The sequence below is a fragment of the Barbatula barbatula genome, assembly GCF_947034865.1.
Source record: "Barbatula barbatula genome assembly, chromosome: 10".
NCBI classification, from domain to species: domain Eukaryota; kingdom Metazoa; phylum Chordata; class Actinopteri; order Cypriniformes; family Nemacheilidae; genus Barbatula; species Barbatula barbatula.
Genome location: NC_136773.1, coordinates 1,292,382 through 1,316,332, shown reverse-complemented (window position 1 = coordinate 1,316,332; position 23,951 = coordinate 1,292,382). Strand labels below are relative to the sequence as shown.

Genomic DNA, 23,951 nt, shown 5'->3' with positions numbered 1-23,951 from the left:
ATGTTTCTTACTTTACTCAACAGTACAAAAAGAAATGTGATTGGGGTTTCTTTACTTCAAGTCAGTTAGATAGCCTCTTGGGTGGAAGTTCCTAGACCTCCATTACATTTACGCATTTGGCAGACGCTTTTATCGAAAGCGACTTACATTACATTGTACTATACATTTGTTAAATTCTTAATATGTGCAATACATGGTATCAAACCAATGACCTTGACGTTGCTAGCGTCATGCTCTAACCACGGAGCCTCAGGAAAGCTTCATACTATGCATGGCCAGTTCAATTATTGTTTTAAGTAATCATCTTATATTTTTGTTCTATAATAATGTCTTCTTAAATCAAAATGATTTTTCCTGTAAATCACATAGAACTGATATAAACGTTTTAAAAATGCCATTCACTTAAGCATACTGTATCATAGATTCATGTTTCAACCACCAAAAGATGGTTCATGGCTGTATATATGCATTAGTTGTTTGGTGGTGTTGTGGTATGGACTGCAGTCTGTGTCCGTCGTTCCCTCCTCCAGAGGTTTTAAAGTCAATAAAATGTGAAGCGAATTCATTGTGATAAAGGTTGCAGTAAAGATTCCAGGCAATGAATTTGTGTTTCTGAGCTGCTGCTGACAGTCTACGATCTTTTTCTTGTATTGGGGCACATCAGCCGCTCATAACACTGTCCTTTCATCTGTTTCCTGGCAGCCCTGCCTCAATTCACATAGCAATCACACCTCAACCCATCCGAGGGCTGACATCCACAGAGATTCATGGCTGAAATAATGACGGTGCATTGTGAACAGAGTCGACGAGCAAGCTTCCAAAATGAATGCTGAAACGTCTTCAAAATTGAGGAAAATGTATAAATGATTGCAGTGAAAATTAGATGTGACATGCTATAACAGCTTGGCTACTTTACAATCTGTTTAGAACTCATTTAAGGAGAACCATCTGAATAAACTGCATGCTTAGATGTGCACTATATGGACGAAGTATTGAGTTCCATCCAAATTTGACAAATTCCAGTCGTTTCAAACCAAAGAAGTATTATGCTACACCATACAAAAGAACTTGCAACAGGTTAGGAAGGGTGGTTTTCTGTACCTCTGTGTACATTCATTGATGGGTTTGGGAGATGAGTGTTTGATGTACAGTTGGGTGCAGCTCTCAGTCAAGTTATTTTACACTAGACTGAATCAACCCTATCTTTTTTAATCTAGCTTTGCAGAGGCGGATACAGAAAGTAAATGATTGGTGGGGCTGTAAAATTGTGGGTGGGCCGGAATAATTTTTAAGAAAGATTGATGGGCCTGTGTTCTGTCTCATTGTGGCGTCGAATGCAATTCACTAAACTTTGCTCTACAAATAAAACGGCATTACTGTGCAGTAGATTTAACACGGTCCCACAGCTTTGCTGTGCATGGCTTTTCCTGTGTCAAAAGTCGGCCAACTACGTGCAGTTTACTAGACTCATGTTTGTTACAGGCCAGTCAGAGGCGTTTCCATTTTTTATAACCGTCTCTTGTGAAAGTAAACTCAGTGTTTACCTCAGGAAATGACTGCATGTCTTATTTCTACAACCGGACAATTCCCTATGAGGTTAATACTATTATCTGCCATATCGCCCAAAGACTCCCAATCCGCTGGCTGGGCACCAGCAACGGAGGGCTCTAGTTTTGCGGTTGATCGACTGTTGGTCTACCTGCAATAGAATGGCTCCCAGCTCGTAAACCCTGTCTCTCCACAGAATTCTGGGATAGATTACCAAACCTAGCAATTTGACCCGGTTTATAACAACGAATACATATAGGTTTACCATTCGCCTGATAGGGGAACCTAGTGCTCTCTGACCGACCATCAAATCTTATTCTGAAACACATGGGTTTCCAGTTGTTTCCTAACAGCATCTAATTGTGTCTGTTGCTTACAAAGGCATTCTTTTAGTTCTGACAACTCATCTACTGACTGTACAGAAACTACCTTGGTATGAACCTCTACCACAACCTGGGCACTTTAGGAATGAGCATGGGGCGGAAACCGACACTACTTTCCCCTTCCTCTATCCACAGCATAGCTTCCGTACAGACATGTAGGAAAGTAAGGGAGGGGTCCATACGAACTTGTCGCTTTAATTCACGTCTTAACAGGTTATCACTAACATGTTCAAGGAATTGGTCTCGAAGCACAAAGTCGGGATTAACGAGGCATTTTGGGTCTCTCCTCTTAATTGGTTTAACAAGGGACATAAGGGCATGAGAATATTACTGCAGTGACGTCCCTTCCATCTGTTTTTGTTGGAAAACTGCGTTTGTAGACCTACACAAGATTTAGGAGAACCATAGTTTTCTAATAGAATGGAGAAAATCTTCTCGGCAGTATCTTTCTCTGGGGGAGTCCTAAGCTTGATCTCTGCCTTCGCCTCCCTTTCCAACAAATCAACAACAACAAAAGCTTGTTTGGGATCTGACATCTTACGTAGATTCAAAGAACTAGGCACCTCCTCTATCCAGTCCTCTACTCCCAACAGATCCTGGGAAGGTTTTCCTGAGAAATGAGGACACTTCCGTTCTCTTGGAACATAAACATATTGTTCTGCCAACACAGGGAGAGAAGACCCAGACACCAAAGTTGAAGAGGAATAAGTAATATTGTCATGATTCTGCCTGCTCTTGTCTTGATTTTCTGGTCTAGGGGCAGAATCATGACAGACCCACGTGTTTTATGTGGAGAGGAACATATTATGGTCAATCAGGACATAATATGCGTTCTCTCCTGTCTCGTCATTTGGCCCTGCCCCTCTCGTTTCTAGTATAGCTCTCCTCCTGTGTCGCATTACCCACACCTGCCCATCGTTATCCCCTTTGTTAGTCTCCCTATATAATACCCTCTTGTCTATTGTCTTGTGCTCTTTGGTTGTACATATTCTTGTGTCCTGCCCTGTTGGAGTGTTCATGTTTCCTGATATTCTATTGAGTGTTTGCTGGTCTTGTTTGGTTTTCAGTTGGTGTCTTGTTTAATAGTGTTTTCCCCATCGAGGGTGTTTATGTTTTGTTCCTGTTTTATTATTAAAGTCTGTTCGTTAACCCCTTCATCTCCGCTGCCTTGCAATTGGGTTCTTCCACTACCACGTTCCTGACAAATATATAGCTAATGTCAATAATCTATGCACACTTAAGTCACTTGCACTATTGTTTAGTCTAAATTATTATCTGTTCATATCCACCTGTACATTTATGTTCATAGTATATAGTCATCTGTATATATTGTTCATAGTATATACCTACTGTCATATTTTCATAGAAAATACCTACTGTATAATATTTTCATAATCCATGCCCACTGTATTATATTCTCTCATATTGTATTCTGTATTTATTCTAACTGTATATCCTGCACTTGCTAACTGCACTTCTGGTTAGACATAAACTACATTTACACTGTACTTGTGTATGTGTAATGACAATAAAGTTGAATCTAATCTAATCTAAATATGAGGATTAGCATATGAAGAGTTGATTTGCAAAAAATAACTCGTTCATAAAATTGTACATTCAAATTAAACGGCAGTTAGGTTCTTTTGATTAAGTAATAATATAAAATACAGCTTACTAACACAATAAAAACATGATTTAAAAAAACATTTAACTAAATGATCTGTTTTTCCAAATAAACTCTTTATGTAAATTGATTTAAAGTTGTTTTAAATGTTTATTTAAAGTTTTGTAATAACAATTGTACCGGACCTTTGACGTTGACAAGAATTCAGATTCGGACCTTTGAATGTAAACTTTGAGGACCCCTGCTTTAGAGGAAGATTGTATTGCTCAGATGTTGCTTTTTTAGCTCAGGAGTTCTGATGGAGTTCTCAAATGTGGTTTACTGAGATGTGTATCATCTGTCTGAAAAATGTTTCTCCTTAAAATGCTTTGCAGGAGAAATAAAAACAGAAAGAAAATGAGACTTTGCATGTTCAGATCCATGAAGAGTATGGGGGTGTAAAATGAATGCAAATATTGTAAATGTAAAATATATTGGATTTGGAGACATTTGATGAGAAATGTTTGAGCTCATAATTCAATTATATTGACTTCTAATTGCAGACTTGGCGAATCTGTGCTCAGTTTGAGACATTGTTGAGATCTACAGATTGAATAGATTGAGATCTAATTTATTTTCCCAGTAAAAATGTTTGCGATGTGGGAGACTTAATCCAACTAAACATTTCCCATACACAAATAAAAGTGTTTTAATGAACAAACACACATGGTCAATGTATTTCCACCAAAACTTCAGAGCAGGGAAACACATCTAGGAGTGTGTTTTCGTGTACCGGAAAACCCCTGAGCTCGCTGATGCAGGCTGTCTTGATCTATTCATAGCATCTCTGTTTCTTCCTTCAGCTCCTGCTGCTCGTACACCTGTTTCTCCAGCTCCTCTCATCCTCTTCCTTCTCATTCTTTGATCTTGTCTTTCATGGCCCCTTCATTTCCATGATCATGTCTTCTTAGTAAAGAGTGCAAAGCATTGTGACATTGTTGGTGTTTGCTGTGCAGGTGTGAAACGTGTTTGTCATGCTTCGTTCCCCAGTGCCAGACCCGCCGCACATACACCAAGCACAATGCTGCAATATTCATACAGACGCACACATTGCACCTTCTCCTAATGGCTGTCCTCTGTACTGTCCTCTCACATCAGACTGACACTGATGAGCTGGAAAGCATATCTCTTGTGGGTCTGAGAAATCTTGAAGGACCTACTCAAAGAACCTTGAACTGTATTTTTAGTGCTCCTTTTCTCATAATACGGTTAGTGGTGGAACCATCTATGGTCTTTGTGGTCTTCCAGGAACTTATAACTTTCTTGAATAACCCCATATTCAGTTCTGAAGTTTTGAGGTCAGAGGGACCTCTCGACTGTCCCATTGGAGGTTAGTCAAGTCAAACTATATAAATGACTTAAATATAATAACTATACACCATGTATATAAATGTTTATATAAAAAATGACTAAATGTAAATGTATACTCGGACATGTGTAATTGTATGACCGTTTGTTTGCGGTGTAGACAGTTAGCCCGAGATGCTAATGAATTTAAGCCAATGATTAGAGTTAAATGACAAACAATGACTTTTAGCCACTTTTAGCTATTGTGTTCACTTAACTTATTGTTGTTTGTGTTTAATGGTTTCCCCACCCATGTTACATCAAGTGTCTGTAATTGAATAGTTTTGTCATAATCAGTTCTGTTTTATCCTTTTTCCTCCAGTTGAGCAGTGAAAAAAAGTAAGTATTATATTTATTATGATAATTTATTTCCTTATTATAAATAACGTGATTTATTTTATTTGCACATGTAAAATTACTAATTGACAATGAAAAAAATCTGAATAAAGTAAAGTAATAAATAGCCTTAACCAAAGCAGTGACTACTAGGCATTGTTATATTTTGTTTATTGTTACATTCGTAAACAAATTTGTGATGTGCTAAATGATTACCGGTAAATGTAAGGTTTTATGAGATGTTATCTAAATCCCTCTTTTTGTCTCCATGTCTTATTCCCAGGGACACCCAAAGCCAACGGACCCAGCTCCTCCCCACCCTGACGCTCGTCCTGGCATTGCCTGGGACCCCTTAGGCCGTCAGGCTCTGCTTCCGTTTGCCATAAATACATATCTACTTTAGCAATACAAAATGGTGAAACGCACTACAGAAATAATGTTGACTTTGCCTACATGGATCCTCACACCACCTGGTAATAGCAGGAAACCCATTTGGAGAGAACAGCATTGGTATTTTCTTGCTAGCAAGGATTTGCTTTTTGGCAAATTACAACTTTATCATTGGTGTAGGCCTTGCTATGAGAGACTACGTTTTTGCTGAACTATTTTACAATTGTACAAAGTACCCGAAATATTTCTGTATTTATATTTAAAGTTAAGGCAAATTATTTGGTTAGTTTTGTTAAGATGAACACTTGTAAATTATAACAATATCACCAACACAATATTAATAATACATTTGATTTCAAGAATTTAGATTTCTGCTTTTTAAATTAGTCTTTCTGCTTATCAAATTACTGTGAAATGGTGCCTTGAAGCACCCAAGATGGTTCCAAATCATTTTAATAAAAGGGATCCCCAAGAAGCCTTGAGGGTTCCTCAGAGAACCAGCCTTCGTCCCTCGAGTTTCCCCGGAGGGTTCCGCCGGCGTGGCAATGTGAAGAACCCCAGATGGTTCCTCATAGAACCTTAAATTTTTACAGTGCACTTACGGATACACGCATGCAAAAAAAGATATTTCTTTAAAATCTTTATAAATGTGCAAGTATTGCGGTGTAAAGTGTTCAGTCTATTTTCTTGCTATAGGGATGTCTGCTCGCTTTACATTCAGTTTCTCAATTTGGCTAAGCAGCTTTCCCAAAGAAAGAGCATCCAACACAATCCTGTTGGTTCCTCTAGGTATCTTCAGCACTCTGTACATCTGCATAGTTCTAATATCATCATACAAACAGTATGCTGAGAAAATACAATTTTGACAAACTGTAACCTTCAGGGATCCATTTGGCTTGGTCATATCACATTACACAAATACAGTATATGCTCCTATGTCCCGTGGCATTTCTGTAAGACCTGTAGACGTGTTTATGCATTTGGACAATTTCAAGCATTAAATTAACCTCCCAGGTCCTTTATTTATGTTAAATGAATGTGAAGAATAACCAATTTAACATTGATTCAACCTAAAATAAATGATCTTTACAATCGGAAAGTTTAAACATAAATAGTTTAGGTTTGGCATAAACTTGGGTATAATGGCATAATGGTTAAAGGAGTTAATGCTGAAGGGGAGGCAGAGACAGAGATTCCTTCTTTCTTGCCTTACTTGGGATTTCCTTCATTTATTTCCATGATTATTTTATTTATTATCATTTATTTCATTTTTGTACAGCACATTGGTCAACTGTCATTGATTTAATCATACTTTATATGATTTCATTCGGCGTCACACAGATCGATCGACTGATGAAATGGCAGCTCTTGATTCTCTCTCACGTTGCTGTGATGTCACCGTGTCGATCCGTGTACAGCGCAGCTTGAAGTTAAACAAGCTTCTTGTGAGGCATTGTCACATTTAGAATCAGGGGAGCAAAAACGCAATGATACAGACGACTCGATCACTAAGCGGATGTGGGCAACCACGCCTGCGTATTCTAAAGTGTCTGTTTTTGTCCGTTTACACAGAAACGAAGCCCAGAGTTTTCAAACTAAAACGTGGTCTACACATTTGTCTAGTGTCAACTCCAGGTGTAAGTTATGCGTTTTTAAAGGAATACGCACTAGTATAAACGCCACCTAAGATTTTCCTCAGTCTTGTAAAATGCTTGGGATAAAAGCATCTGCTAGCTGTCTAAATGTAAATGTGAATTTACTATACATTTATGACATAGGAGAAAATTGAGACTTTAAGCATCGCAGCTTTCATACACACTCCTCATAAATGAGCTGTATCTTTACTGGCGTTGCTGAGAAATACTGAAAATAGTTTCCATGGCAATACTGACAGTGGCAGCTTTGCTACAGATAAAAGAAATGTGGGAAGCAGTATTTTTAAGCAATTCATCGGGCATTGTTTATTATATATTTAGATTGTAGAATGAGCTTCTGATGCCTCATGTCATGTTTTTGTCATCTTCATTGGCTTTTATTTCAATGACCTTTTAAAAATGGATCCCAGAAAACAAATAAGATTGGAGAGTTATTTTTGATTACGTTCATTTCATGTATTAAGAAATTGGTGTTGGCAAAGCAAGCACATTTGGATTATTTGACCCAAGCATTTCTTTCAGGGCAAAATATTGATAAATAATCATCAGGATTTTAAAATGAGTTTGGTGTATATACAGTATATATATATATATATATAGTAAATCAGAATGTAATCGAAATAAGCTTTTAATGTAAGCAGAGGGAGTGTTACACTGTCAGTATATCAGATGTGATATGGCACAAAAATGACAAACTACAAAACATACGGTCAACTTTAACCATCATTAATACAGGACGTGATGGTGTACTAATGTTGACCTAGTTTCTCTATAACTAGCCGTGTCCTGCATCTCTGTATCGTTTGGCAAAGCAGAATTTATGTTTTACATTTGTGCAAGAAACTGAATCAACCAAAGATGATATAAAAGATTTCAGAAATAAAAACAATTAACAAGAGATTTAACCATATTGACAAAAGAATATTAAAAAGCTTGCATATAAGGAATACTCCTCACAGTACTGTACATTCATTCACACCAAGGACATTTACATTTAGGCATTTGGCAGATGCATTATCCTATACATTTATACATAGGTGTCTGCCATCCCCTACACAACCTTGCGTTGTCAACTCAATGCTCTTACCACTGAGATACAGGAACGGAGACGTGGACCCTTAGATTAAAATTTTACAGCAAAACATGAAATGATCATGTCTGCTTTCTCTGTTTCGACTCTAAAGTCTTAACTTTAAGGTCAAACTGCTCTTTAGAAACACAAATGATGTGATCAATCGTAAAGACATCTGAGCTCATAGAGATCGTGTTTTTGAGGTTCTGTGAACAGATCCCGTAACTCAATGATCTTCAGTGATCTTCACATGTCTTACATCTGTGTAATGACAGTAAGCTTGTCCTGTTAACTTTGGTATTTGGAGGCTGATGACTCTTTAAAACACATTTGCTTGAACTAAAAGAGTGCAGAGAGACATAACATCAGACGGCAGGGTATAATTACACACCACAGGGAAAATGAAAGCACTTATTGTAAGTTACTGTTTCATGAGTGTTGTGTTTTATGAAGGCGTGCCTTTCTTTAGTGTGGACAACACAAGCACAGTTCAACAGTGTTAGTATTCATTACAGTAACTGTGCTAACAGAACCTTGAGTTTTGAGTATGAACTCTAAATGCTAACGCTAGTGTTTAATGTGGAGAATTATTATTGCAAATTCTTTATGTATTTATTGGTTCTCATGATTGAAATGATTCCCTCCCTTTTAGCCCATGTAGTCATATTTTAACTTTTACTTGTGATATGAAAACGGATTGCAGTCCCACGGACAATTCACACATAGATTGTATCAAACCACATATAGAGGTTAGAGCGCGGCGCTAGCAACGCCAAGGTCATGGGTTCGACCCCAGCGATTGCACATACTCAGAAACAAATGTACGGTATAGTATCATGGAATGTAAGTTGCTTTGGATAAAAGCGTCTGCCATATGCGTAAATGTATCTCTAGGGCATATTTTAATAAAAGAAAAATGTATAGAAAATACAGCTATTTTTCTTTTTTCAGTTTTTGTCCCGTCTTCTCACAGTGTGTTTTTTGTACAGCCACCTAAGCAAACTTAGTAAGCAAAAAAGTAGCTAAACTTTTCAAAAAATGTTAATTTACATGGTCAACTTTTCAAAAAATGAGTTGAACATATGACGCAGTATTTCTGTGCTCGATACACTACGCCAGTGTTCGTACAGGTTTCGGGAAGTTTTTTTGGAACAAATCGTTACGTAACAACTTTTCTCTAGTACCTTATTGGACAATTCTCCTGGAAAAGAACGGCCACGCATCAACCAAGTCACTTTCAGGCAGGAGAGAGAGAGAGAGAGAGAGAGAGAGAGAGAGAGAGAGAGAGAGAGAGAGAGAGAGAGAGAGAGAGACAGACAGAGAGAGAGAGCGAGAGAGAGAGAGAGAGAGAGAGAGAGAGAGAGAGAGAGAGAGAGAGAACTATGTTTGTGAAGTTCAGATGTGTTTGTTTGTTCTCTGCATTTGGTTGATGAATGTTAAATAAACGGTGGATATAACGCTGGATTTTGAGATCGTTTGAAAGCATCCCAGAGCTAAAAGATGCCGGACATCCCGATCACGAGTGGGGTTCATCGGGTTTCCCGCACCTCTCATGCATTTTCAGATTTTACTGAAGATTATGAGGGCACATTCATTTTAAAAACAGAATGACCCACATTTGTAAGTTATTTACAATAAAGCCTAAAATATTTCATGAAAATATAGGAATTTTAATTTTTCTTTAACTATTTTATTATGTTAATGTAGTTTTGTCCACTGTTGTGAAATTGGATATGATGGTGATAAAAAACACTCAATTGATTTTAGAAAGTATATTTAAGAAAAGTGTTTGTGTATTTAGACTTTGTGTTAACTATTACCTCTTTATTTTGGATTGAGGGAACCAAGAGAGGAAAGTTCATGGACCTTAGATAAACTACATTAGTTATACTACTAATATAATACTCATATAGTAAAACGGCATCATTTTGTGTAGGGATATTTATGAAAAATCTCTTCATTAGATGAACGGTCATAAATTGGCTACATGATGTTTTTCTTCCAATCTAATGCCGTGCACATCTTTAGGTAAGGGTCAGGTTTGACATACTAGAAAATCAATGAAAGTCTATGAAATGACCTCAGTAATACAGTATATACAGTGAAACAAACATGTGTATTTGGGGTGAAGAAGGTACAGTACAAGCAGAAACTGAGTGAAGTGAACCTGGTCATCAGCTGAAGTGGTTCTTCTTAAAGGGGTTCATTCAACGGCGTTAATGTTGACAGAACTTCTCTCCCTTTAGGTGTGTAATTTTATTCGGCTGAAACACATTAAATGGGCTCATGTTTGTTTTTCAGTCTTCTAAATCGCAACTCATTTTTATGACTATCTCTGTACAAACAGCTGATATTCTCATGGAGGCCGTGTTTCCGTTTTATTATGCAGCAAGGATTTAAATAGTATGTTCAGCAGCACCTGACAGTCATGAGATAACCATCAACAAGAATAACTTGTTATTAATCCCAATAAATTCAAACAAGAAAAGCACCAGAGAATTGAGCCAAGAAAGCAAGCGCTCACAGACATTCTTCTGATAAGCAGCACCTTCTGCTCTTCCTGACCCGGATGACTACCTTTCTTCCATGAAACACAAAAGGAGAAGTCTGACAACTTTCCCTCACAACAGTTCATGGTGACCATCGTGACATCAGCATCGTGATGCATCATACAGCTCATGACAAATGAACCAAATGTCGATTTAATGAGTGGAAAATGAAACGGGAAAGGTAAGGAGAAGGAAATTTCTCCAAGCACTATTGTTATGGTGTCTTTCTGTCTTTTCTGGAGCGTGACAACTGCGATCACACTGAATTGTGATTTTGTGAATATGCTGTGTGAGGGTTTATTCATTTGCTTTACACAGGTTCGAAAAAGCTTGAGGGTGCGTGAAAAAGAACAGATGAACTATATTCGGATGAACTCATAGATGTAAGCATACGGCAATGCTTTACGTGGACACAAAAGGTGACATGTACAGTATAAAGTGTGCACTCACCCAGAAGAGCAGGTTGAAGAAAACCATCCCGTATCTCAGGGCCCTCAGACAGCCCTCGGCCATCCTGCAGCGCCGCAGCTCTAGGAGGAAGATGAAGGACAGGTCCAGGTAAAACACAACATATTTTCTGCCCTGCGCTGTGGTGTAGCTGGCTTTAGCTTTTTTGGACCCTGGTGTTCGAAGGCCAAAGACAAACGGCGTGCTGTGGTATTCGTACTCCCCGCTGTAACGTTGAGGAGGCGAGCCTGACTTGCTCTCTAATGAAGGACTGCGGCGATACGGCGTTTCATCTGTGCTCGAGCGACGCATTTTGGGATTGGGGGCCGGAGCCGGGATCCGGACCCCCAGGGGCCAAATGATCCCCACTTTGACGAGACTTTAACAACTGCACAAGAGAGAAACGTGATAGGCCAGCAGGTTGAAGGAACAAAATCGTTGTCTTTAAAACGTCATGTGCTCTTTAGCTGAAGAAACCTCAGAAGATATTTTTGTCTTTGATCAACGGGACAAACGTTACAAAACCAAAACATTTAAGGAATAGATTTAATTTCTCAGCGACAGAAAGGTCCAACACAGGTCGGAGCGCAATATTTCATCGAGGTGACGTGCCACACTTGCATCAGTAATGCAATGCAATGCAATCCTGTGTGCAAGAGCTCCTGTGCCACTGAATAAAGCAGTTCACCTCCTAAGACACACTGGGTTGGCACAATTTCAAACACACACTTGTCTGCGCTTCTGTTTTTTTGGCTTGCACACCTGAATGGTTGCAGGCTGGTAAGTTGAACACAGGCAATATTAAAGTGAAAGAAGAAATCCTATTTACTACTGTCGCTTAAAAAACTCCAAAATGTCCTTGGCTTCCTCGCGGACTGACTGAGAAATCCAGATGACCGGCTAAAGTGAAATGCCGAGCTGTTTATTGCACAGAGACGTGCGCTGCTTGCCAAATCCAGACGCTTCTGGGCAACGCATGCAAAGGATGCATCATCTGTCCCAAACCTGTCCCTCGTCCCAGAAACCGTGCACAGTCCATTTGTCTTTTAGCAAAGGTGTGTTTTACGCTATCAATCCTCTTGTGCTGCGTTCATGATCATCTGATCCAGGTATGTAGGCAGATAGCATCCACAGAAGGGATCCACGCTGCCTGCTGCTGCCGTCGCTCGCTCCGATTATTCCTGCGTTCTTACACCCCCACACTAACACACACACACACACACACACACACACACAGCATGCAGCATAGCCTCCTGCCTCCTCCTCTCCAGCAACTGTCGCACAGATCATTTAGACCCTGACCACGCCCCCTCACGGCTCGTCCACTCATCTTCCTCTCTCTCTCCATCTTCCTTTAACACATTGTTTTATCCCTCACCTGCTTTCCTCCGTTCACTGGTTATTACAGCCGGATAATGCAGAGCATCTCTTTCTCTCTCCTCCCCCACACCCCTCTCTTTCTCTTCTCTTTTATCTGTTTGTAGTCATCAGCAGCGTGTGTGTGGATGTGCTGGGCTCACTGACATTAATCTCAATTACAGTAAATGTCAATGTGTGGCCCTGTTGTGATACTGTGATTCATGAAATGTTTCATAATTAAGGATCTTTTCAATGGACAGACTCTAAAGGCTGTTTTTCAATGGGAAGAGTGATGTTTAAAGAGTTCCTTAAATACATCCAAGGCTCATCTTCTGCCGGAGTCTTTTATGCCCAGCTATTATTAATGTGCGTCAACCTCATTATTAAGAGTCGAAGTGAATCTCAATAGTCCTGCTTTCATTACCATGAGACCTGCTTCTCTCTCTCTCTCTCTCTCTCGGCCTCTCAGATCGGTTAATCCCCAATCGGCTCATGTTTTATATTCCACACCTCTGCAGTTTCACTCTTATCCAGTCAAACCAATCTACTGTGTACTAAGGATCCATTTTATTCCATTTACAGCCACATTCACGCAAGCACAGTACTTTATATCCACTATATCTTTATCTCACCAGAAACATTGACTAAAACTGCCAATTTCATTTATTTCATTCATTCAATGACATTTATTTCTGCTGTAATATAATATATACTCTGATTTTATTGGATTGAATAAAATCATTGGATTCCTGGAAAATTCTTCCAAGAATTAACATCATACACAGAAAAAAAGGTATTTGGGAATTTGTTGGCAACTGAGATTTCTGGGGCACCATTGACTACCATAGTAGAAAAAACATTTTTCGTTTGTTCTGTTACATTTAGCAGACGCTTTTATCCAAAGTGACTTACAGATGAGGTAAACAATGGAAGCAATTATAACCGGTCTCATACAGCCCACCACAGTTCACAAAGCCAAGATTTCGATTTTAAAGGATAGAAAGAGAGAAGAGATAGAAGTCAACACAAACACGAAAGAAGATATTTTAAAGAATCTAGGAAAGAAAACTGTTTTCGACAACCTCAGAAATCTCATCTGCTAACATTCTTCTAAATATCTTTCATTATGTGTTCAACAGAACAAAGGTTTGGAACTACATGAGGTTGAGTAATACATGACAGAATAGTAGTATAACTTTCTTTTTAATTTGTGAAATAAATGCAGATTTCAGTATTTGAAGTTATCTTATTTAAATCAAAAATCTTCAGTGAATTCGATGTCATTTATTGCTAAATGCTGGAAGCTGGTTGGTGTGAAGGGTCCTTCTCGAGCGTGTTTTCTTGTCCCAAACTGATGAGACTTGAGGCATGTTTATTCTTGATTATCTATGACATGTGTTTTGCAGATATCGTCAAAAACATTGATCAGAATATAGAATATTGACAGTGCAGTGCAGCTATACGGACACATTTTGGGTCTTTAAAAGCATAAAAGCAATCACATTAAAGATAAATAGTTATTTGAACCTCTTGGAAACTGGCATAAAGACACGTGGTACAAATTGATATTTGACTACTCACCTTACCAGATGCCGTTGCAGATGTGATTTATAAACTTAAAGGAAGCATCCGTCTTCATTCTGTGTGTTTCCTCTCACTCAGGACTGTGTGTTATATTCTCTGTGTACGTTCTGGTCAGCCTAAGGGAGGGACCGACTGCCACCAGGCATCTCAGGAATGCTTGAATGTTATTCTTAACATTACAGTGGTGTATTTGTACTCTCTTTCAGACACTAAATGCTTTTCTCTCTCAGTGTTGTCATCACTTCAGTTAGGTTATGGGAATATTGAAGTATGCTGTGAATTAAAAAGGTGTGACGTAAAGGATTCTGTGAGTTTTATCATCGTTTTGATTGGCAGTAGTGATGAGGATTTCGAATGCTTTGAATCATTGCTATAAAGGCTTTCACTGTTTGGAAAGAGTTTAGACTCATAAGTGGGGCCATCTACTGGTCAACATAACGACAGCAGAACATATATTAGATACAAGGTGCAACGTTCTTATATTTGTTTAAAATAAACCTTTAAACTGTTTCCGTTTATTGAAATCAAATAAAACATTGGCCTTAAAACTATTGGATAAACTAAAACTAAACGAAAAATGTAAATGATGCCTCAGAAATACAACTGAAATAAGTTTAAGGAACTCAAATTATAATAATAAACAAATAATACTAATAATAATATAAATTATAATGACAAAAGCATACAACATATAACAAAATTGCAAAACATTTTACTAAATGTAACGGAACAACAACTAAAAATCGAAAGACAAAGGCCAAAGGCTTAAAGTTTTAATAAAACTACAATAACACTAAAAACATAAGTCTTATATGTTTATAAATAAATATATATGCATATGTCTATATATATGCTACGTCCAAAAAGCGTATTTTCTACGTCTAAATTCACTGAACGCGTCAAAGCAAGTGTTTAAAAAATGTCTCTTAAGTGGTTTAAAAGCCTTTACATGAACAAGAGTGGATTATATCATGTAACCTAAAAACAAACAGATTCTGCGTTAATTGCGTTACATATTTTTAACGTGTTAATCTAAAAAACAATTATCACATGTGTTAACGCCCTAGTTAAAATACATTTGTTGTGGCAAAGGAAGCAATAACAGATGATGACTTTGGGATGTTAATCGCCCACAGTAGTGCCGCTGCAGCGCCATACACACACGTGATACACTAGAAGGTTCCTTCTCTCCTGTGTGTTTACAGATGTGACGTAATGACGCAAGATGTATTTCCACGAATTCACATTTCCTTCAGCGGACGACCCGACTGAGCAAATTATAACTCATTATTATTATTAGCTTACCATTGTAAATCAAGGTAAGATAAGACAATGGTTTTGAACACTGATCTGTATGTATTTACCCAATAATTCATTTCTAATTATATTTACCCCGGAATTATCGTGGATTGTAGCTTTAAATATATGATAGCAATATAGCATTGCATTGGGTTTCCCCTCTGTACTTATTAAATCAAATTAGATGCGAATCTCTTTAATGATCTGAGCGAATAATTTTGATCCTTAAAATGACATCTATTTGAAAGTCTAGGTTACTCACTTACATTTTTTTCAGTTTTTTGCAGAACCGAAAAGAACATGAATGACAAACATTATACTACTGGCACTTATTTCTATTCTTTTCTCTTCTGGTTATCTTTAAAAAGTAAGTACAAGTGGAGAGTTCACAGTTTTTCCTTAATTGATTGCTTTTGTTGTTTTCCTCATCTGTAAGTGCTTTGGATGACTATCTGCTAAATGATTAAATGTAAACTATATGGTTAGATACAAAAATAAATGAGATAATCCATTAATAACTACATTTTAAAATACGTTTTCATTTTGGGATGAGCAAATACTTGAAGTCCCCATGAACAGGAACTTGTGATCGTTTCTTCTGTATTTTGATGCATTTCCAGGTGAGATGGAATTTCGTGAGTGGGCGTGACTTTTGTGTACTTGACTCGGTACTTCCGCCTAAATCAAGCGTGACCGTTTGAATGTTATTACGTATTAAATGAAGTTGTGCATAACAGAGCAAGCATTTGTGTTTATAAAGCAAATACATTTTAATTTATTTTAGACAATGACCAATCGTTTCGCTAGATAATACTCTTATTCATCATCCCGTATCGTTTAAAGCTGCACTGAAACTAATTTTGACCTTCAACCCTCCATTGAAGTCCACTATATGCAGAATAATCCTGGAATGTTTTCTTCAAAAACCTTTATTTATTATCAAAAAAAGAAATACACAAACATCTTGGATGACAAGAGGTGTGAGTAAATTATCATTAAAATGTATGTTGAAGGTGAACAATTCCGTTCTTACTAGTCCCAGACTAAAATGTTTGAGCTCTCTTAAAGGGATATTTCCCAGGCAAATTGAATTTCCCCATGTCTCGTCGTCAGCAAAGAATCTTGGGATTTTATTTCGATAATAATCTATCATTTGAGAGCCATGTTGCCAAGTCCTGTAAAATTGCATTGCTGATTAAAAACGCGGATGTCACGGTTATGGACAGAACCCAAGCGCAGGCAGACGTGAGATAGAAACAAAACTTTTTTTAAACAAAAGACCCACGATGGGGAAAACATGAACAAAAACAAAGGAGAGGCAGGATCATGAAAGAGCCCCCGCCTTAAAGAACACCCCCAGATGTTCTTCAAGAGCACACTAAACATGACAAGACCGACAGACAGGAGGACAGACACCATAAACAAAGAACGGAACACACTAGGGGTAGGGCAAGACGGGACGGCCGTAGAAGGGGAAAGGCTGGGGCAAGACCGACTGGACTGTAGGTTGGACAGGAATAGGTACAGGCAGTGGCACCGGCTGCTGTGCCGGACTGGGCATCGGCTGCTGCACGGGAATGGGCGCCTCGACAGGACTGGGCACCGGCTGCTGTGCCGGACTGGACGCCTCGACAGGACCGGGCACCGGCTGCTGTGCCGGACTGGACGCCTCGACAGGACTGGGCACCGGACTGGACACCTGGTCAGGATCCCGCGCTGTCCTCCGTTGCTTCTTCCTCTTCGACCGGCCCACAGAACGTGTGCCTGGCTGCAGAGAAGCGGTGGGGGGCCAGACTATCTCCGTGCTGGAAGAGTCGGACGGGGAGTCCCACGACTCCCTCAGTCCACGCCTACCACGGAGGCTAGCTGGTGGTGGAGAGGACACAAGGACAGAGGCTGATGGTGCAGCGGTGGTCACCACCCTCAGGGATGGCGCCCGACGGACATGGAAAACACGGATGGGTTGAGACCCTGGGCTCATGACAAACCTGAGCATGGCCTCGACGTCCAGCGGTCTCAGCCTCCTCATCTCCGCTGGCAATAGGGGAACCCTGAGGGTTCCCTCACCTCCTCCTCTCCGAGGACCACCTCTCCTGCGGCTTCCAGAAACCTATCAAGGTAGTCCGCCAGGTCTGAGTTACCCTGGCGAACGCTGCAGAGAGGACGTGGCTGACGGGACCTTGCAGCGAACACTGCTACCTGCTGGGTTCTTCTTGGTCGGTTCATTCTGTCACGGTTATGGACAGAACCCAAGCGCAGGCAGACGTGAGATAGAAACAAAACTTTATTTAAACAAAAGACCCACGATGGGGAAAACATGAACAAAAACCAAGACACAAATGAAAACTAAAACTTCCCACAAGGAGGACAAAACAAACAAAGTCCTTTGAATAATAATTCAACAAAATCTACAAATTTGGAACAGGAACAATATAATCCACAAACAGGAATAATCCAACAAAGTGAGGTTACTATGAACAGGGATGATAATGACAATGAACCTGACAAATGCAGATCTATGTTCCTGCCAGATCACTGCGGTCTGCAAAGGAACAACGACTAGTGGTACGTTCCCAAAAAGGAAAAAAGTCACTCTCCCGTACCTTCTCTGGATCTGTTCCACATTGGTGGAATGATCTACCAGCTGCCACAAGATCAGCAGACTCAGTTTCCATCTTTAAAAAACGCCTAAAATTGATTTTTCCTAATTATCTTCCCTTTCCTTTCACGTACTAACCTCATTATTCTTAGCTTTGTATACTGTGCTAGGCTTTAACTGACTAGTTTAATGCACTTATGTATTTTGTGGCCTATGTTGTTATAATTGCGTCCAATGTTTCCTCATCTGTTAGTCCCAAGACAAGGAGAGGCAGGATCATGACAGCGGATGCTTGAGTTCTTACACGTATAAAAAAGTATGAGCATATTAGGCCAGTTTTGTCAACCTTGCAGTGGTTACCTATAAATATAAGCCTTACATGGTTTAGCTTCGCAGTATTTGAGTGAACTTCTCATTTATTACGGTCCTTCACGTGCACTTCGCTCTCAGGCGTCCGGTCAGATGGTAATACCTACAATTTAAAATCAATAACAGGTGGTAGATCCTTTTCCTATCTAGCGTCTAAACTTTAGAACAGTTTTCCCAGTTTTTAGAACAGTCCGGGAGGCAGACATCCTCTGTCAGTTTAAAGGGGCGATGAATTAAGGCCTAAATTTTAATCAGATCTTTTATTATATAAGAGTTAGTCGTATTCAAGCGAACATCCTGTAAGTGTTAGAACTGAAAACTCCTTTTTGTACTGAAATAACATCAGTTATTGACACCAGGCTCAGCGAATGCCAGGTCCTGGAATGCACCTATCTATAGGTTGAACACCGCCTCCAGACAAAAATCAACGACTACTTCTCTATCCCAACACACTGGTTCGCCCATGACCGTTCTGAAGAAACAGAACCGTTGAACGGAACCAGAAACAGCGAGCAAGCAATAAATATGCCCTTAAAAATCGCAAAATATTGTGCAGTGCCTGGTTGCAGCATAACCTTCCTTTGGATTCCGACCTTAGTAATGTGTGGTTGAAGATTATTGTTAAAGACGTTCCATCTCACATGGGTAAAACATTGAGCGTTTGTTTGCTTAATTTCACCTCGGATTCCGCTGGATTAAATAGCAGTGCTGTAAATGGCACAGCAGTCTTATCTGAGTGAAACATATTTGTGCGATGCGTCACTATTGCTTTGTTAGAGATTGCTTGATATGCCATGAGCCCTATTCGCAAGTGATCAGTATTACCTGGGGACCTCTAGTCATTTGTAATAATTACAGAGGTTGTCTGTGATCTTAATCCCGTGCTAATCGGGCCATGTCTGTCATTTGTAAAGTAAAAATCCCCCCACAAATTACCTACATCGAGATCCTGTGATAATATAAGTCCCATGCGAATCGGCATCTCTGTGATTTGGAGGGCTCATGTATAATTTTTCAAAGTTTTATCCACCGTTTGCGAATAATGGAGGCTGTGTTGAAGTGTTTTGTATTATTTTGCGTGCTAGGTCATATCATATCATGGAAACTCTCATAACATTTGAGACACGCGATAGTGGTGATCTTATTTCCGGTTCGCAATCACGAGTCTGAAATGCTGATAGTAACGGTCATATATCATCAAACACCACACCATCTTGTGCAGAGGCTGCAGCTTTTGCCAGAGGTGAACTGGAATCCCCTGGTTAGGCCTGGTTTCCCTCTGAGGGTTTTTTCTCCTCCAATGGAGTTTTGGGTTCCTCGCCACCATTTGAATACTGTTTAGCACGGTTTGCCTGGCCGAGAGGGCTGCTTTAGAACTAGAAGTTTGACTTAATTAATATTGCATATAGGAATTTATAGTCTGTTTAATATTTGACCTCATTTATCTTAAATGTGCAACATTGTGATACCCAACAAGGCATCATCCTCCTTCATCCTTAAAATCTTGGTCAGTTCAATCTTCCCAGCACTCCTCCACTCACCCACAGGCCAGCTGAAAGTTTCTTGTCACTGCTGAGTACGTTGTGCAATATAAGAAATTCTGAGAATAACGTTATTAATCACGTGTTGCTCATAATCACCTTTATGAAAAAGTTTAATGAACAAACTGAAAATCTGAATCATTTTTTAAGATTCTTTTGATGGTATTTTCAGTCCTTCTTGCTTAACAAATACCCATAAATGGATGTAGACTTACCAAAGCTAAATCAAATGGCTTTGAGAGCATAACAGATTGTAAACTATATTAAGAAATGTTTTTGTTTAGCACACAACAAGACAACTGTACAGCAATTATAAGACCATTTCCCACCAACTGAAGTGATTCAAAAATAATTACAGAATGTAGCTGTCAAGGCTGTAAATAAAAAAAGAAAATAAATTCTAGATTAAGATCCAATAAAGACATAATTTACCATATTGCAATAAAAATGTTTAGGGTTTAAAAGAGAACTTCCCCTACTTGTGTTAGAGCCAGTGGCTTGGTTTTATTACGACTGAATAATACAGTACTGACAATCCTAGCTGGCTGAAGAAAGTATGATCTCAAACAGATCTGCCATACATTTCACAATGCATAACACGGTTCAGTTCATGAAATTAAAGAAGTATCGTTCCATCACTCCTGGGACCTGTAAAAGAATGTTTGTAGCTAGTTCATTTTAAATTTAAATACAGGATAAAACAAGGTGGTTTTCATAAGAACACAGACATTCATTTGTGTTAGTATAAACTCCAAACGCAAGCATGTTATTATATATCTATATGCAGATGTCATTTTTGGCTTTAATGCATTTACATTACAGGTGTTGTTTGCTGTAATTTCAGTTACCGTCTGCCTGTGTCTTCTGTTAATATAACCCAGCAAGTTCCTTTGATTTAGCTGAACACTGTGCAAGTCGCCCTGATTTGTTGCCGGACACGTAGTCTTTTTAGAGGTGGTGCTGCTGAAGGTGGTGCTGCTGATGCTGAAGGTGTTGCTGATGATGCTGAAGGTGGTGCTGCTGATGCTGAAGGTTCTGCTGCTGAAGGTGGTGCTGCTAATGCTGAAGGTGGTGCTGCTGATGCTGAAGGTGTTGCTGATGATGCTGGGGATAGAGATGGAGCTGATGATACTAAGGGTGTTGCTGATGATGCTGGGGATAGAGATGGAGCTGATGATACTAAGGATGGCGCCGATGATGCTGGGGATAGAGATGGAGCTGATGATAGAGATGGAGCTGATGATACTAAGGGTGGCGCTGATGATGCTGGGGATAGAGATGGTGCTGATGATACTAAGGGTGGCGCTGATGATGCTGGGGATAGAGATGGAGCTGATGATAGAGATGGAGCTGATGATACTAAGGGTGGTGCTGATGATGCTGGGGATAGAGATGGTGCTGATGATACTAAGGGTGGCGCTGATGATGCTGGGGATAGAGATGGAGCTGATGATAGAGATGGAGCTGATGATACTAAGGATGGCGCCGATGATGCTGGGGATAGAGATGGTGCTGATGATACTAAGGGTGGCGCTGATGATGCTGGGGATAGAGATGGTGCTGATGATACTAAGGGTGGCGCTGATGATGCTGGGGATAGAGATGGTGCTGATGATACTAAGGGTGGCGCTGATGATGCTGGGGATAGAGATGGTGCTGATGATACTAAGGGTGGCGCTGATGATGTTGGGGATAGAGATGGTGCTGATGATACTAAGGATGGCGCCGATGATGCTGGGGATAGAGATGGTGCTGATGATACTAAGGATGGCGCCGATGATGCTGGGGATAGAGATGGTGCTGATGATACTAAGGATGGCGCTGATGATGCTGGGGATACGGATGGTGCTGATGATACTAAGGGTGGCGCTGATGATGCTGGGGATAGAGATGGTGCTGATGATACTAAGGGTGGGGCTGATGATGCTGGGGATAGAGATGGTGCTGATGATACTAAGGGTGGCGCAACATAAGCTAAAAGAGTCTAGAGTATTTATATAGTTGTTCATGAATTTAATTAAACTAATGTAATGTAATGTACTGTAACGCATAGTCTATAACAACAACAAGTATTTGAACCCCTGAGATTTCACAACACAAGGAAATGTTAAATGATCAATATGGTTTTAGTTGTAAATTCCAGAAAGAAAGACTACAACAAGCAAAAACACAAAGGTAGTATAATTCAATGGTTCTTGTTGAACTGCATTTTGCATGTGATTAGCTACATGATTGTTGAGCTGGTGTAAATGGTTAAACAGCAGTTCACAGTAGGAACAGTGGTGTTAATGCAGCACAGTGTGCATCTCTCAATAGACCGCCGGGGGTCCGTCCTCGAACACGTACTGTTTGATGCATCTGTGCACGTTAAACAAACATTTAAATAAATCAATAAAGAAAATCTATTGTGTAGCATTGCGGGCGGGATGGCGCTTTAATGCTCAAGTGAACCTACTCCGGATGAACATGTCAGGAAGTGAAACATAATGTGGCAACAGCAATAGATCTATAGAAAAAATGTAGATATGTTTCAATGTTAAGTTTATCTTTAATGGACGCTTCTCTTACCGTGCGATGCAAACTGTTTATAGTTTATAGTTTCATTCATCTTCATATGTCCAAAGCGTAACCTTGTTAGAATATTTTCCTTCTAGTTTTCCTCCACACCCCTACTTCTTGTTGGATTTTATAAAGTGACGTCCTGTGTTACCTGTATCCCATTTGTGTTGCCATTCCTTATCGGCATATGCTTGAACTACTGCTTTTGCTTCATATTTACCAAATGAGATATTAATGATCTCCTCCTTTTCCAAACGCTTTCTTGCTAATCCATCAACCTTTTCATTTCCCCCAAACCTCCTGTGAGCTGGAATCCCCATAAATATGATCACAATATTCTTAAATCTATACAGATTTTCATAACTCTCATCTTGTCTTCTCTGAGATGTGAATGATGGCAACGATTTTAATGCAGAACATGAATCTGAACAAAGTATCATTTGAGTCAATCCACCATCATCTCTGCTGTATATAACATCTCGAGACTAAACAAACTGGGTTCATTTAACGTAACGGAGATAAATTTACAAACTATAAAGTGTAACGAAATATCCTTGGTTTTCTTAATTACGTGTATATTTGATGTATCTGTATTTACAGTAAGCAATTAAGTGTTAATGATAATGTTTAAGTTCAACTGTTTGAACTGTTCAGTTCAAATTGTGTTAAACTACTGTTCTAGCAGATATGAGTAATTCAGGTTTTCATGTAGGCATAATAGCAGATAAGGTTATAGGCTAACATTCACCTTTATTTGATCTTTCTCTTTAGACTATGGCAGACTTTATAAGATGGACTTCTGTTCAAGTTTGCCAGTGGCTAAAAGACATCGAATTGGGGTAATTCTGTGAAACTTCTTTGGGTAAGGTTCAAGTATTCTGCAATTGATGTACCAGTGCCCTAACTTACAACAAATATCTCAAGACACATGCAGTATTTTCATGAAAGTGAGACACATTTCTTTGTTGTATGTGGACACAGAGAGTAAGTTCTTTACGTATCCATGTTTTTCGGAAAATATCCCCCACACCATCACACCACCATCAGCCTGAACCGTTGACAGGATGGATCCGATAAATGATCGGATGTTCTCCTACTGACCCAAATATGTAAAGATGGAAAACTTTAAAACTCTTTATATCCATCAGTATATACAGGAGTAGATGTTTATATTTAGTTTGTAGTCTATCCTCAGCCACATTGTTTCCAGGCCCTTTCACTTCATCTTAGACTCTAGCACATGACGTCAGT

General features: G+C 39.3%; 1 protein-coding gene across 2 annotated transcripts in view; it reads right to left on the bottom strand.

The window, feature by feature from the left end:
* Positions 1–14,451, bottom strand: part of tspan4a (tetraspanin 4a) — a 28,219-nt gene extending 13,768 nt beyond the window's left edge. Inside the window, exons 1-2 of one of the 2 annotated variants that reach the window (XM_079465323.1) lie at positions 14,331–14,451; positions 11,394–11,473 (exon numbers count right to left, since the gene is read on the bottom strand). In XM_079465323.1, the coding sequence (XP_079321449.1) occupies positions 11,394–11,456 (63 nt within the window). In that variant the 5' untranslated portion in view covers positions 11,457–11,473; positions 14,331–14,451. Of the gene's footprint in view, positions 1–11,393; positions 12,857–14,330 lie in introns of those variants that run through there. The other variant, XM_079465322.1, reaches the window with a different exon arrangement.
* Between the last annotated feature and the right edge of the window lie 9,500 nt (positions 14,452–23,951).